This window comes from Stegodyphus dumicola, chromosome 8 (genome assembly GCF_044657685.1).
Source record: "Stegodyphus dumicola isolate Sdum_Otavi_A_Nest chromosome 8, ASM4465768v1".
NCBI lineage: Eukaryota > Metazoa > Arthropoda > Arachnida > Araneae > Eresidae > Stegodyphus > Stegodyphus dumicola.
This window is the reverse complement of record NC_140775.1, coordinates 116,123,461-116,137,090: the sequence shown is the minus strand read 5'-3', so window position 1 is coordinate 116,137,090 and position 13,630 is coordinate 116,123,461. Positions and strand designations below refer to the sequence as shown.

General features: G+C 33.2%; 1 protein-coding gene across 1 annotated transcript in view; it reads left to right on the top strand.

Moving 5' to 3' along the window:
* LOC118193974 (uncharacterized) overlaps positions 1–13,630 on the top strand; it is a 223,074-nt gene that overhangs the window by 174,788 nt on the left and 34,656 nt on the right. The window contains exon 7 of the mRNA XM_085822327.1: positions 6,594–10,271. Coding sequence (XP_085678453.1) covers positions 6,594–10,271 — 3,678 coding nt within the window. The remainder of the gene's footprint in view (positions 1–6,593; positions 10,272–13,630) is intronic.

Here is a 13,630-nt window from a genome sequence, read left to right as displayed (position 1 = left end):
TTAAATGCTCTGTTAACCAGTTTGGAACAGGTGGTTCAGTCACCCAACTGCTCTCTCAGTAGAGCGAACTAACCAAATGCATTGTATTGTGCAGACTGACATTTCACGCTGCAAAACCTAACTTTGGAAACAAATTCTCAATAAATTAAATTTGTTGTCAGATTGCTCGAATTTTGGTACATTATGATAGGAACACTCAGGTAGATATCAGAATTAATTTTAAAACTTCATATTTTCCATAAAATTTTTATAAATTATTAATTCTAGAGTAATATAAGTTCGACTTATCTCAAATAAATAGATATTGCACAAACATCCAATTACTGATTTTATTTAGTTCAACACATTAATAAAAATAAAAATTATTAAAAATATCCTTCATAAAAAATAATTTATAATTTATGACATAATATACCTAAAATATATATATATCGTATTTGACGGCATATAAGATGCACTGGCACATAAGACACACTCTTGTTTAGAAGGCCACACACAAGGGAAAAAAGTGTCAATAGTCTGCGCTACAGCGCGTTACCACAATAACTTAAAATGTGGTTTCTTTTAGTTCTCACCTTTCGTAAAAGCCAAATAAACAGTCATTGAATGCAATTACCAAACATAATTAATTTTATTAAGGAAAATTAACAAATGGCAAGCTATTTTGAACATGATATGTAAATTTCAATAATGAATAAATGAATGAACGGCAAGCAATCAAACATAATACAAAATAAAGCAGAAACAACAAAAAACACAGATTCAAGGAAAACGTTGCCTATCATGAAATTAGACTTTAATCACTTTCAAAACCATAAAAATCCTTTTCACTATCATCATCATCATCGAAAACGAGAATATCGTCATCACTACTGTTTCTGTCATCGCTAGTATCACCTTCTTGGGAATAATGCGTCGTCTTCTGTTCCGTCAAGAGCATTACTGATTCTGAACTTCTTAAAGGACTTAACAATTACTTCAGCCTTTACGTCCTCCTAAGATCTTTTTACTCACTTGCGCACTGTAAAATAGAGGGCCGCTTCATTCTACCTGAGGGTGTGAGGGCGTGATGTGGCTCTCCTATCCACTTGTTTCATCGTTCTCGCACTTTTCTCTTAAATGGCTTATTCACCGATACATCTAAAGGCTGCAGTTGGCTAGTCAGTCAACCAGGAATGACAGCTATCTGAGTTTTTAATTCTCTCACTTTATTCTTTATGGTCTCAGTTCTATGATCCAAAACAAAAAGATCTGATCCAAAACCAAAAGAGAGGGTTTTCTTAAGAGTCCACCAGGTCGCCTCGCCCATACGTTCTGTAACCACAGTTTCATTCCAGCTTCATCCATCCAGCCCTTCGGATGAACATGAACAATTACACCCGTTGGAAGTTTTTCTTTTGAATATGAAAAACGGCAGTAGTTTTGTGCCATCAGCACAACATGTTAGAACTACGTATATCGGGTTTTTTTATGACCTTTGGTTTTTATGGTTATTGATTTAAGGCTGTTAATACTCACAGTCTTGTTGGATGGTACATCAAATGTGAGTGGAATTTCATCCTTATTTCCTATTTGACCGAGCTCAAAAGAAGTTTTCTTGTGTGCATTTATAACAAACCTATGAAATGCTAGTATTTTTTCTTCATAATCTGCTGGCATTTTCTGTGCAATAGTTGTTTTTATGCGCATTGATAAGCCTTGCCTTTTTATGAACCTGTAGCACCAGCCCTCGGAAGAGTTCTGAAAAGTTCTGATTCCCATGTTTTTCTGCAAATTCTTTGGCCTCGTTGATTATCATTTTGGTTGAAACACTTATCCCAGATTTCCTCTTATTTATCACCCACATTTTTACGGCATTTTCAAGTTCAGGCCAAGATGGAGCTGGGCAGAGTAGCACACGTGTGTCGGCTGAGTCAAAGAAAGTCTATGTAAAGAAGGAAAGTGTAATGTGACCGTCAAACCTGTTCGAACTTCGACATCAGCTTTGAACTTTGGTGCTTTTTGGCGACAGATATTTGATGCACGTGCAAAATAATTATGGCAGATGTAGAAAAAGTTATGTGTGTCTAGACCTTTATCCAGGCTAAAAATAGCATTCAGTATTGAAAGTTAACCTGTGTCCTTCACGTATAAGACGCAGGTAACTTTTTTGTCACCAAATTTAGGTAAAAAAGTGCGTCTTATATGCCGTCAAATACAGTATATATATATATAAACAAATAAATATGTCATATTAGAATCTCTATAACTATCACTTTCTAATTCTGCAAAAATATCATCACTGTCATTGATGTGAGAGAAAGATTTTTATCATTCATGTTATACTCTTCTTCTCTTAAATACCTTTTTTTTTTTTTTTTTTTTTTTTTCCATTTAGTTTCAAAATACTTGCTAAACCATCTTAGCGCTAGAAAAAAAATTCCAAGAGCAATAAATAAAACCTCTAGAACAGTGATTCTCAACCACTGTGCCGCAGCACTTTCATGTGCCACCAAATTTTAGAAATGTATATAGTAAAAATTATAATTGGTTTAATCCTAGTATACAGTCCATGTGAGAATTGGTGAAATTCGGTTTTTAAGACATTAATAAGCGTGCCAATTGTGATAAAGCCGATTTTGGTGCCAAAGACTTCTTTATTTGAATTAACTTTGAATGAAGAGGAACTAATTTCGCTTTCTAATAATCGAGATTTAATTTTAAAATATTTGGAAGAATCAATTAATTCACTTTGAATTAACATTAGATGTGATTATCCCATGATGGTCAGAAAAGCTTTAAAAATATTATTACAGTTTCCTTTGTCTTATTTATGTGAGTTCAGATTTTCAGTATTAACAAACATAAAAACGAAAAAAGATGAAGGCTGTTAAATGTAGAAAATGATGTGAGAGTAGCATTGTCATTTTTACGACTAAATATTAATGAAATTATCAAAATCATCAAGTTGAAATTTCTCATTAAAAGTATTATTATTTATTAACTTGTAATTAATCCCTTAATAAATGTATTGCTGTTTTTGCAGTACATATTTTATTTTACATTCAAAATTATTATCATAAACTATTTTACACAGTGTATTATAGGTAAGTAAACAATTTTTAAACTTACCTTTTTCTTTGTGTGCCGCCAAATTTTCAAATCGTTAAAAGTGTGCCATGACAAAAAAAGGTTGAGAAACACTGCTCTAGAAAGACAGAACATATGCCCTGCTATATCCCCCCAATATATATATATATGTTATAAAATTGTTCTATTAGATGGAATAAAACTATATTATTATTGAAATAAGATGACTTGGTGAGAGTTACAATAGATTGGTATTGGAGAAAGCTGCATCATAACTTGAAGACTTTGCTGCGTAGTTAGAAAAGTGACACTCGAATTACACACATAACAGTAAATTCCACAGATAATTTTACTCTTGGATAATTTACATTATCACTGTGGGTGTGCTATGGACCCTCCAATTTTGTACAGATTACATCTTCTTAAAGGACGAAAATTAGAAAAGTTAACTCTGCATGGATAGAAGATGGCAAGGTGACACAAGCATGTGGAAGCAGAAGGGAAGAGCAAAGAGAAGGGGAGTTACGACCCAGTTACCTTACCTTTTTAGATTTCATTGGTGAATGCACATCAGAACTCCAGGGAGACAAATTTATTGCTGTTATTTTTAGAATGAAACAGAAATTAAAGGGTTCTTAATTTATTATTTGAAAGCTATATTTTATATGTTCCCCTCCTCCCTTCAAGAAGAAAAGGGCTAAGTGAGAGAAAAAGGTTTTTGGTAAGAAAGCATTAAAGCAAATGAAGAGAAATAATTTGAAAAGTACAAATCCTGAAATTTTGACCAAAATAAATACTTGCATAATTGCAAAATATGAACCTTGATAATATTTTAGAGTCCTTTAAAAATTTTCAGTCCAAAAGTCTTTGTGTTTTAGAGTCCATATAATTAGATTATATAATTAGATTTTTTCAGGGAAGGCTTTGTAAACTTTGCATACAATATTGCAGTTTTTTGCACACACATTACTTATTTTGAATAATCACAAAAAATTTCAAAATTTTCAAAACGTAACTATTTTTCAGTATTTATATTTTAGCATCATAAATTTTATAATAGCATTATTAAAATTATGGTTTTTACTGTCATTGTTACATCTCTAATTTTCTTATTTTACAGAAAGCACCCCACAGCTTTCTCTAATACAAACATTTCCATCTATTAAGCAAAATCACTTAAAAACTGACTCGTATAATATCATGAGTGGTTAAGGGTTGCTTTGGCAGTTGCTTATAAAAGCCTCCATTCCTTGTTTAAAGGCAACTGGCCTTTTTGAACTACACTATATATTCCATTTATTAAAAAAAAAAATTAACCACACTCCATTTATATATACAAATAATAATTATTATTATTATTATATGAAAAAATTATAAGGTGCGAGCCTTCGAAGTTTATATCTTCTGATCTGAGGAGGGTAAAAGAAACAAATAACAGAGGTAAAAACAGGACCTCTGTTTTGAACCAGCACTCTTATCTTTACATGCAATTATTCTCTTTTTAGTATTTTTATATTCATCATAACTATGCTCAATACTCTAAACATTACATATTTCCTACACTATAGTCAAAATATTTCTGTACCAATTTTTCAAAATTAAATCCTTCATTTTTATTAACTTTTATCTTATTCTTAAAATAATTCAAAATTCAAATTTTTAAACAATAATCTCATTTCTAATTATTACTACAGTAATTTTAAAAACCTTCCCTAAATTAAATAATTACAAATCTTTAAATTTGTCATTAATTCTTATTTTTTGAACTGCTGAAAAGAACATTATTAATTTAGCTGATAAAATAACTGGAGAATAAATGTTAACATGAAGATCGATGCCGCACACTGAAAACGGATGTAGACCAAACATCAGCTTAAGAATTTTGAAACATTTTCTTTTTACTTCCATCTGTTGATCATTTGTTACAAAGCAGAGGTAGACTGAAAGTTTAAGCACTAGAAACTGAGAGTAAAACTATACTTTTTTTTTTTCCTTCCTTGATATTTCTGGACAATTTAGTGCTTTTAAGACCATAATTTGATTCCTTAACCATTGCTCAATCAAGCAGAATCATTTTGCACAGGTTCAGGTATGAATGCACCATTATCTGTAATAAAACTGTTCTGTTAGATGTAATAAAACTGCATTATTATTAAAATAAGATGACTTAATAAGAGTTACAATGGATTGCCATTGGAGAGAACTGCATCATAACTTGTAGACTTTGCTGCATAGTTAGGAAAATGACACTCAAAGAACACACATAATTTTCTTCTTGGATAATTCATGTTATCACTGTAGGTGCATTATTCACCCTCCAAATGTGTACAGATTACATCTTCTTAATGAACGGAAATTAGAAAAATTAACTCTGCATGGATAGAAGACAGCAAGGTGACACAAGTGTCTGGAAGCAGAAGGGAAGAGCAAAAAGAAGGGGAGTTATGATGCAATTAACCTATTATACCAGATTCCATTTCAGATCACATGACAGTTTAATGTACAGGATTTTGGGTTCAGATTTCATCTGTAAATACACATCAAAACTACAGGGAGACAAATTTATGGCTATTATTTTTAGAATGAAATGAAAGTTAAAGTGCTATTAATTTATTATTTGAAAGCTAGATTTTATATTTTACATGAATATTTTCTGAAACATGGTAAGAGGTGTGTTTATGTCATTCCGAAACAAAATTTAAAAAATAAAAATCATTGCATAGGAATGAAGAACAACATGTTTTGGATAAATTTACCATAACAGATATACAGCTACATCTACTGGCAACAAAAAATACTAATTAAATGTTCTTTGTTAAAGGGCATATGTGGTACACTTGGCCACAAAGTGAATTAACGACAATTTATGTATGGCACACTCGGCCACAAGGTAATGTTTGCTGGTGACGCACATATGACATGCCTGTCCTAAATGGGTTAAAGACCGAATGTTTGTGCATCAAGATTTAATGGGATTAAGACAGTGTGTTGCCACAGTTGTCTCCTAAATGGACTGGACAATCTTACAGTGATTGTAGATTGTAGGACATGTAGAGATATAATAGTTCATTATTGTTTTCTGTTCACTTCATAGCTCATAATTTTCATAAACTTATGGAGTAATTCATATTCCAATTATGAATTCCACTTAGAAGTTCTCAATAAAATTTAATCAATTTTATCATTTATATTAGCTTCCAATAGAAATTCTTTTACAGCTGTAAAATAATGTCTTTTCTCTTCTATCACTTGGCCAGATTTTCGATAATTAGATTGTTGCTCTATTACTTTCTACAAACTTGACATATTGCACAATAAAATTGATACATTCCAATTTGTAATCTCTGTTAAAAATTCAAACATTTCTTTTTAAATCTTTATGAAATATATTATGACTGTCCCTTCTAGTGTGATACAGAAGTAACCTTGTAAAAAATAAAAATGCTGGAGAGTAAAATAGTTATCTGCTTTAATTGTGTGCTGCTTATTCTTATGTATATATTAATCTAATTTTAATTTTTTAGATGCTTCTGAACTGATAAAAAAGTTGCTCACAGTAAACCCTTCAAAACGTGCAACAATAGTTGATATCTGTACAGACTACTGGGTTAACCTTGGTTATGAACATTCCTTGCTTCAGGTTGCCGAAGACATGGCAAACCTTACACCTGTTCGACTGGACTTGCTTCTTGCACTTGCACCAGATTCAATGGTGCCCCAAGAAGAGATTGAACTTGAACAGTTTGGTAGCAGTGTAGATGCTATGAATAAAGACTTTGACCGGGAAATTCCTGATGAAGAGGATGAAGAAGATGAGGAATGTAATCCTGATACAGCTGCAAACAGCTTTGCCTTCATGAAGGGAAGTCATGCTAGTCAGTTAAGCATAAGTTCTCCTAATCTTCAAGAAGCTGTTGATGATGAAGAAGTTAGTGAAAGCGATTTTCTGCCTGCTGATATTGCTGCTGCTTTACATGCAGAAGGGGCAAAAAGGCTTGCAGAAAGTTCTTTTGGGGCCAATTTAGCCCGTATATCTAGTTTAGTTCATCGTAACAAAAAACCTAGAAAATCTGATTCATCTAATCTTAACAACCAAATTTCTGAAAAAGCTGATACTCAAAAGAAGATAGAAGATAAGTTAAGAAGCTCTACTAGTTTGAATAAAATGTCAAAAGATAACATCTCTTCGGAAGAGCTAAATAATAATGTAAAGCAGTCGGAAGAAAAAAAGCTATCAAAATCTGAAGTTAAAGACACTTCAAATACTAAAAGTGAAAAAACTACTACAGTTTCTCCATCTAACTCACAAAATGTAGACAATCTAAAACAAAATGCTGAAGTTGAGGAGTTAAAACAAGTTTTAAGAAGAGAGAGTGTATCTGGCTCAAAAATACCAGAGACATCTTTTGTAAATCAAGTGAAAGAATCTTTAACTTCTACAGATGAAAAAGTAGATGTTAAAAAAATTGGTAGACCACCTGGTAAAATAATAATTCCTAAAACCTTTGATTCTCCTCAGACCACACCATCTCCAAAGCTGAACATTAATAAAAAATTTATCAAAAGCGAAAGCAGATCTGATAGTCAAGATGGTGAACAAAAAGAAACTGTACCTCCATCTGAAGGAGTTGAACAAAAATGTGGAGAAAAACCAAAAAGCCCTGTAGGTGAAGATGTTAATAAAAATGTTATTAGTTTAGATACAAACAGTGAAACGAAAACTGCTGTAATCACTGAAGAGAAGAAAAATATTGCTAAAGGTATTCTAAAGAAAGGTATTGCTAAAGCTAAACTTGCAGAGCGAAAAATGTCTAAACAGGGCTCCATAGAATCAGACATTTCTTCTCCATGTTCAACACCAGTATCAACTGTTGGAACTCCTGAACCAGCACCCTCATTTTATAAAACACCAAAACCTTATTCAAAAGAAGAAGAAACTAGTGTGAAAAGTAAAGCTGAGATAAAATTAAGCTCAACTCAAAGTTCTACTAGCACTTTAAAAAATGGCAGTAGTAGTTGTCAAAATGCTCCATTATGGGATTCAGCTTTACGACCTAGTGACAGACAGCTGCCAGATAAGAATGTAAATTGGAGTGCTATCTCTTCAACAATTGATTCAGAGATGAGTAGCTGGAGAGAACAAATGGAGGAAAGTTTAAGGAGACTGTCACCAGATGATGAACGTTCATCTAATCAGTCTTATCCTTTATCAAAAGCGGAGGATGATAAGCCCCTTGTGCCTATTGCTAGGAGCTATAAAAAATTCACTTTTACAAAAGATGGAGCTTGCATAACAGAAACAAAAAAGATCTATACAACTCCAGGAGCTGATGGCTCATGGACAAAAGTTGAGAAAAAAACTAAAATTACCACTCGTCCTGGTAATGCTGAAGAATTTGAAAAATTTAGAGACCTGCATCTGAGAAATGATTCACCATTAACTAGGTCTGATAGTCAAAGTTCATCCGGTTCAAATGATATATATGATGATATATTTGACAGCTGGACTGGTGACACAATGATGTGCAATATGAGGAAAATGAGTAATATGTTTCAGAAGTTTTCAAGAGATCCTTTTCTACGTAAAGAGAGGCGAAGAAATCCTTTTAGATATTTTCGCCGAACTGAAAGTGAAAGAAATGAAAGAGAGAAGAAAATGTATGAAATTCGAAGTGGTCGTTCTACTGACAGGGAATCTTCAGAAAATGAAGAAGATTATGATGTGCATTATGATGATTCTAGTGCTGTTGTTTATGGATCCCAGGGTCTTTGGCAGTTTTTACGATCAGCTAACAGAGGATTTCCTGGTAGAGTAACCATTCATCATGAACCTATTTCTTATGGACGATCTGTTAGTCAAGATCGTTCTGAATCAAAATTTGATGCCAACTGGAAAAGAACTGGTTCCCGAGCAAGTAGTGGTTACAATACGGGGACTCGTTCACAAAGTAGAGATAGAACTGAGAGTCCTCGAGAAAAAGTTTTGAGGTTTGTCTTTGAATCCCCTAAGGAAGGGTTTTCAAGAGAATCGAATATAAAAGATTCACCTAGTAGGCATGAAAAATGGTCAATGAAAAGAAATTTAGGTCGTCAACATCCAAGACGGGACAGTGGTGTTGGAAGTGATGGATATGAATCTGAATATTCTGTTAGGCACAGCCCATCAGATGAACTCTCTAGAACTGGCAGGGTGTCTTCAATGTCATCAATTTGTAGTAGTAGCAAACAAGACATGATTAGAAATTTTATGAGATCATGGTCAAAGGACTTAATGTCTCCTCCTCTATCTCCCACTTCTCTAGGAAGTGCGAAAGAACAATTTGAGAATTTGCCTGATGGCAGGAAACACAGAGTTGAGCAATGGTTGCATATGAATTCAGAGGCACCATTTGATTTTTATAATGACTGCCATTCAGGAATTGCGTCTAGAAAATCTAGTACTAGTCATAGTAATAACTCTTCTGCTTATGCTACAATGCGTCCTCGAGAATACTTGAGATATAACCGTTCATCTAGTGATAAGTTAGGAGAATGTGATGCAGATTATTTTCCCGCTTTTGATGAAAATCCTCGTGGGAGAAGTCACAGTCTGAATAAAGAACCATCATTTGGGGAAATGAATAAAATTCGATTTAGAACTGCTGCCTATAGTCCTGTTTCAGAGGAGAGCTCAAAAGAAACACAGTCTGTCCATCACAGTGAAAGTTCACATTCTGCTTCTTCTGTGCATCGCATAAACTTTACCTTTTCTGACGGAAGAGTTTCCTCTAGTCATAATTCTCCACAACCACCAACTAACTATGCAAGGCAAGTTAGTAGCACTAAAGATGGATGTGTAACCTTAGAATCAACATCACCCACTAATGTAAAATTCGAGCAAGTTTCTGCTAGGGCTCCGGGTCAACCACTTGTACAGATGCGAGTGTCCTTTAATAGAGGAAACAGAGAAAATCAAGTTATTCATGTAACTGCTCAACCTCCTCAGATTTCAAAAGGATTATGGGAGCAGCAAGAGTCTGTGAGAACTAGCAAGCAAGATGGAAGTTTTTCTGTTACTCGAGAAGTTTCGCCTGTTCCTGGTATTCGCCAGTTTTCTACAGAAGTTCAGCATCCCATAGGAATATCAGAACAAGCACCTCGGTCAACTCCTGAATATGAGATGCGAAACACTGGAAAAGATTTCCCTCACAGTCCTCCAACAGGTAAGCACAGTCCTTATACATCTCATTTGCCACCTGAAAGTAGCATATGGGATATGGCATGTGTCCCACCTTGCATGGAAAATGATACTGACCTTGCTAACATAAGCATGAATATCCATCAAATAAAACAAAATGATAACTTTAATTACATTTGTGACAAATCTTACTCTAGCAGGCCAAAACAGTTTCTTCCTTTGAAAACTGAATTTGATAGTGATAAATCATGTGTTTTAGAATCTCAGACATCTGTATCAAATGGTGCTAATACACCTGATAGTCTTGAAGACTTGGACATTGAACAGTCACTTTTAGTTGAAAATAATATGATCATGAATGATAGTATAATAAGTAATGCCCTTGATTCAAATGTAGAAACTAAAAGCATGAGTGAATTTCATCTTGAAGTGAAACCTTTGGGTACATTGTGGAATAATTCTAACTCTCAGCATTCTGCCAGTGTCCGAAAGCAAGAAGATGATGCATATGTTACATTCACACAGCTTCAAAGTTTTACTAATCAAGACAAATGTTCTGATGGTTTAGAAACACCTGATTTACAACGAAAGTGCATTGAAAATACTAGTTCTGAAATTGGAAGTATTTGGAACCAGAAAACTGCTTGTCAAACATTTGATTTGCTCAAAAATTTATTGTCAGATGATGGTCTGGAAAGTTTTAGTTCATCTAAATGTGTTTTAAATTCTTCTCATTCTGGAGTCAATCAAAATAATCCAGAAGATATGACAAATAGTGAGAATTGTTTAGGACAAAACTCTCTAAAGGAGAAACATCTTTCTGTGATAGATAATATTGAACTAGAGCGATTAACACGAGGTGAAAAATTTCATAAAGTGGTGCCGTCACTTATGGATGATTTACAGAGTCCAAAAGAAGTCCTTCGCCAAGCTATGAAAATTTGTGATTCATTTGACCACTTTGAATAAGAAATCATTAAGTGATATTTATTTTCGCAACTTTAGTGTTAAACAAAATGTGTATTTTGTACAGAAATATCATTAATGAGAAAATTTTATTAGCACCTGTCAAAGAACATTACTTTTGTTATAAAATACATTAACTATTTTACTGCTCATTTTATATACACTGAGAAGAGAGTATATTTTTAGGCATTGTTAAGTTATACACATATATATCTCCCATGTGTTAAGTGGATAGAATATAAAAAATTAGAACTACACCCATCAAAATTCATGTTCATTATTCATTTAATGAAAATTAATTTAAATAAGAATTTTCAAAAAAGTGGTATTCAAATTAATTTATTTTCTACATGCTTTCTTAATTATTTATGTTTTAAATTTGACATTTAACATTTTGAGAAATTTTATGGATCTCATTTAATATGCTAGCTTCCAAAAGTTAAGCACACAACAGTAAAGTCAATAAAAATGAAAAATTAAAGTTTTGGTATCACTAAGTTGCATATGCAGATGGTAGATGTGTTTATGCATGAAAAAAAAGCATTATGTGCAAAGGGTAAAATAATATTTCATTAGTTTTCATAAATGATTTGATGACATCACATTTCAATCATTAGCAAATTGAAATTTAAATCTAAAAAACTGCCCTGTACCTTGTAAAGCTGTAACCACCTTTCACCTTCCCACAAACTTTACAGTGATTTCCCTTGCTTTCAATGAAGTAATCAAATATCACAGATAGATGGCCATTCCTGTATTTGAGCAATTTCTAGCTGTTTCAGACTGTGTGGAGGAGATAAATGGGCAAAAGACAGCACATTTGAGGACACCCCAAAGATTTTCAGTGGTATTTAGCTTGGGGGGGGGGAATACACTAGCCACTTCTCCTGATATTTTGGAGCCATGCTCCTGGCCAGTTAAAGAGTTAAAAATGTGCAACTAAGAGTGATATTTCACTGAAATGTTAGCCCACACCTAGATACTGCCATCTCTGAACATGTGATGTTTGATGATGTTCTGGCCCTGATACAGTATATCTCAGTCTTTCCAGACCCTTTCACATTTCTCTGAATCCAGAGAAAATATAAATTCATCTATGAACGGGATGATATCCCAGTTTGAAACAGTCGAATAGAAATGCTATTGATACCACTTTAATCTTGCCTTTCTGGATTGTGCAATTAGTGGAACACAAATATCTGGTAGACAATCTAGTAGTATACTAGATACAATCTAGTAGTATACTATACAAATATCTAGTAGTATGGGCAAACAATTACTTCATGAGAAGACTTCAGTGCACTGTACTGCATATATTAGTATGCCAAAAGTCTATGAATGTAACATTAGTGGAGGTCATCTGTTAATTCTACTTGGCTATACCTATCTTTCTATATATATGTAATAATAAAATTCCATAGTCAAAAATACACTTAAAATTCTAACAGTTTGTTCTTTTCATTTTTAATGGTGACGGTCTCTTATTTGAAAGTACGTGGAATTAAATCCACAGCCCCATAGTCAAGTTGTTTTTCTCGCCTTTTTCTACATGTACAGTTATAGAATATTCTGGAGATATTTAAAGCGAACTGGAATGGCTGACGTCATTTCTTTGAAGCTCCGCCTTTCCAGAGGCTATAAAAGGGCTCGCAAAGGAATATCGGGGTCTTTTCTTTAATGTAACGATGCAGTAAACTTCATACAAAAAGTTATTAGTAGTTCTTTTTTATTTACTCTGGAGATATGATTTTTGTAACTGCTATTTCTCCTGACCAATAATAAATGGATCCTGTTTTTTAAACTTATCGTCTGATAATTTAAGCTACGACTACATCTATGATTCTTCACCAATCTATTTATTCCGGACAAAAGCTGGTACATCACATATATATATGTATATAAGCATATATATATATGTTATATGTAATGTTGTAAGTGTGTAGATGCTACTTGTTACTTGTAGCAGCTTTCGATATCTGTCATGGCTGATAGTTAAAGCATACAGATGAAGATAACAAAACTGGACTTCGGCAAATCGCCAATCTTTATTTTTGCACATATCAAGAATCATCCTTTTGCAGACAAGATATTTTTAAATCATAGTGAGAATACAATAGTTTTCATGTACGCTAGTTTTAAAAGTATGGCATAAGCATTCTGGACAAGACAGCATAAGCGGTGCAAAGTTCTTTGGAGGATAAGAGCTAGAAAAAGAAATGAAGTAGTTGTTTTGCAAAGAATAGTTATACCTAATAGATGCAGAAAGTATTCGAATTTATGATTGGTTAATTTTAGTTACCTTTTTCAAGCAACGTTATGTAACATGGAAAGATCTCAAATTTGAGAGAAAAGATGAGTTTAGGGGGAGAACATAAAATCTATAATTAATTTTGAGGTCACCATTTATTTCTTAAAGCA